This window comes from Aplysia californica, unplaced genomic scaffold, assembly GCF_000002075.1.
Source record: "Aplysia californica isolate F4 #8 unplaced genomic scaffold, AplCal3.0 scaffold00194, whole genome shotgun sequence".
Taxonomy (NCBI): Eukaryota; Metazoa; Mollusca; class Gastropoda; order Aplysiida; family Aplysiidae; genus Aplysia; species Aplysia californica.
This window is the reverse complement of record NW_004797464.1, coordinates 13,525-16,296: the sequence shown is the minus strand read 5'-3', so window position 1 is coordinate 16,296 and position 2,772 is coordinate 13,525. Positions and strand designations below refer to the sequence as shown.

Sequence of the window (2,772 nt, the reverse complement as noted above, 5' to 3'; positions counted from 1 at the left end):
TATACATATATTTTGTATTTGTAATGTTTGATTTTTATAAAATATAGAATGTAATATGATTTACATTTTTTTTTTCATATATACATGTATGCTTTTGAATGCTTATGCTATTACACACATATACACATACACACATACATACACACACACACACGCACACATATCGATGGCTTAACGTAAGGCTCCACCATACTCGAACAGTAATATTATGGTCCTCCACCTACCACCCCTATAAACGTATACATCCCCCCTCCCCCCTCCCCTTTTTATATATTAAACAGGGCTGCTGTATGTATTAATTCTAGTCGGCGCTGATTTCAGTGTCAAACTCACCCCTGTGAGATAGAGTGTTAGATGTGTCGCTGTCTCAGACATGAACCTGTGGCCTTACAAATATAGATCTATGTGTGTCACGACGCTGAGGAATCGGGCGCTCGTCAAAACTATGAAAATTAAAGAAACCGGCTTTTTTTTCCTGGCTGTTGGGTAATTTTTATTTTATTTTATTTTTGGGGGCTCAGCACCTTTTGTATCCATTTAAAAACTGATTTCCGTGTGGATTTTACCTAAAAACATTTCTTAAAGGCACAAAAAATGAAAATTTTCAGTTTCCAAAGACTCTCAAGCTGTGGGAATTACCAAACTTTGGCAGATATTTCTCACTAATTTAACCTCTGAAAGCAGGCGACCCTGACACACCCCCCCCTCCCCATTCAATCGCAAATATTTCGACTTCTATTCGACATAAATGGGTAATATTTTCACCAAAAGCGAGGCAAATGAACTGGCAGTAAGATAATATTGATAACCCCATTTGCCCAAAAATTGGCGAGCGCTTGATTCCACCATGTCGTGACACATATATATGTATGTATGTATGTGTGTGTGTGTGTGTGTGTGTGTGTATGTGTGTGTGTGTGTGTGTGTGTGTGTGTGTATGTATGTATGTATGTATGTATGAATGTTTGTATGTTTGTATGTATGTTTGTATCTATGTATGTATGTATGTATGTATATATTGTAGTCAAATCTCTTGAATAGTGTTTTGATCATATGAAAAAATGCAGAGTGGAATCGTGGAGTGGTTGTTTGTACAGGTGATTGTCTTGGACAGTTCGCGGGCAGTATTGCACACAGACGTACGTCATTTTTGGCGGCCTTTGAGATACGTCTGTTTGCAATACTGCCTGCGAGGTGATTGTCTTGGACAGGTGATCGTTAGAGAAGGTTCTGCTATATGTGTGTGTAACTCAGGAACGTAATATTCTATTTTTGGTGGGTGGTTGGCGGGTGCTCTGGTGTAGTTTGCTCCTTCTTTCCTCTTAAGCATTTATCGTCCTTATCTCTCTTCCTTCTTTTTTACGTTTGTTGTTACTCTCTTGTAACACCTCTAATCTTCAGCACTTATATGACCTTATTGTGTTGCAAGTGCCGTAAAACTCTTTACTAAACTAAACTTCTATTTTTGTCCTCCCCCGGCAGGCTTGAAGAACTTCTCAAGGTCAACCCCGAGTACTTGGAGGAGCGGGATGCGGAGGAGAGCAGACAGATGAAGGAGGAGAAAGAGGAGGAGAAGAGGAGGGCCAAGGAGGAGAAGAAGACTGCCAAGGAGGAGAAGAAGACTGCCAAGCAGGAGAGGAAAGAGGAGAAGAAGAGGCAGGAGGAGGAGAGGAAGAGGAAGAAGGCGGAGGAGAAGGAGGAGAAGAAAAAGCAGAAGGAGGAGAAGAAGAGGCAGGAGGAGGAGAAGAAGAGGCAGGAGGAGGAGAAGAAGGCTTTGAAGAAAGAGAAAGGGAAGAAGTAGAGTGACCAAATCAAGAAAGAGAAAGAGAAGAAATAGAGTGACCAAATCAAGAAAGAGAAAGAGAAGAAATAGAGTGACCAATGGTCCTACTGAAAGAGGAGGGTCGCTGTTTTAATAAGATGTTAGTCGATAAGGAAAGTCACTGTTTTAATAAGATGTTATTCGATAATGATAGAATATTGATTATAATATTATTATGTCTTGTGAGCTGTTTTGTTTTGTTTGGGATTTTTGTTGGGTCTTTTTTTGTGTGTTTTTTAAAATACTTTGGTATCACTAGGTTTGGTAACGCCACCGTTGAGAAAGGGCAAGATGAGATCAAAGATTTGTCCCCGCGGTTTTATGCAAAAATAAATTCTGAAATTATGCAAACTGAGCCAAAAAATGTGAAATTATGCGATTCTGTTCATTTTCACAAAGAATGATAAAGGAAAATAATCCGAAATTATGCACACAAAAAAAATGATAAAATTTTGTGGGTGCATAAAACCGCGGGGACAGAAAGACACGTACCTCTGTGGGCTCGGTCGGTGACTCGCTGTGAGTGTGATCTGGATTGATTGGATTGATGATAAAATACCAAAAAAAACCTCAGTTTAACTGGAGTTGTTTTAGGGAGGTGTGTTTTGGGTTTTTTTTTAAAGTCTTTAAACCACATCGGATGTTCTGAGTGTCCGGTGTTAATAACCCTGTTCCCTATCGGACTAGTGACAACTGGTTTTTTGTTTTTTTTAATGTAGTGCTAGTACTAGTAGAGCCTATTTGCTTGTTTTTTCAAAACTGTTCCCAATCCAAGTTATTAAGTAATGACTAAATAAGCCTTTGTTTCCGCCATTTTAAAGTTGGAGACAAGCTTTTGGGGGTTAGAATGAGACGTCATATAGTGCACCAGCGATTGTATGCACAGTGAGCTTGCCTATGGCATCCTATTTCCTTTTTCCCGATGTTGCAATATTGTTTGGGTTTTTTTT

At 39.3% G+C, this 2,772-nt stretch overlaps 1 protein-coding gene across 1 annotated transcript in view; it reads left to right on the top strand.

The window, feature by feature from the left end:
- Positions 1–2,668, top strand: part of LOC101851041 — a gene marked incomplete at its 5' end in the record, with an annotated part of 43,384 nt that extends 40,716 nt beyond the window's left edge. Inside the window, 2 exon segments of the mRNA XM_035969904.1 lie at positions 1,483–1,656; positions 2,644–2,668. Of these exon segments, the coding sequence (XP_035825797.1) occupies positions 1,483–1,656; positions 2,644–2,668 (199 nt within the window).
- Positions 2,669–2,772: the final 104 nt, after the last annotated feature.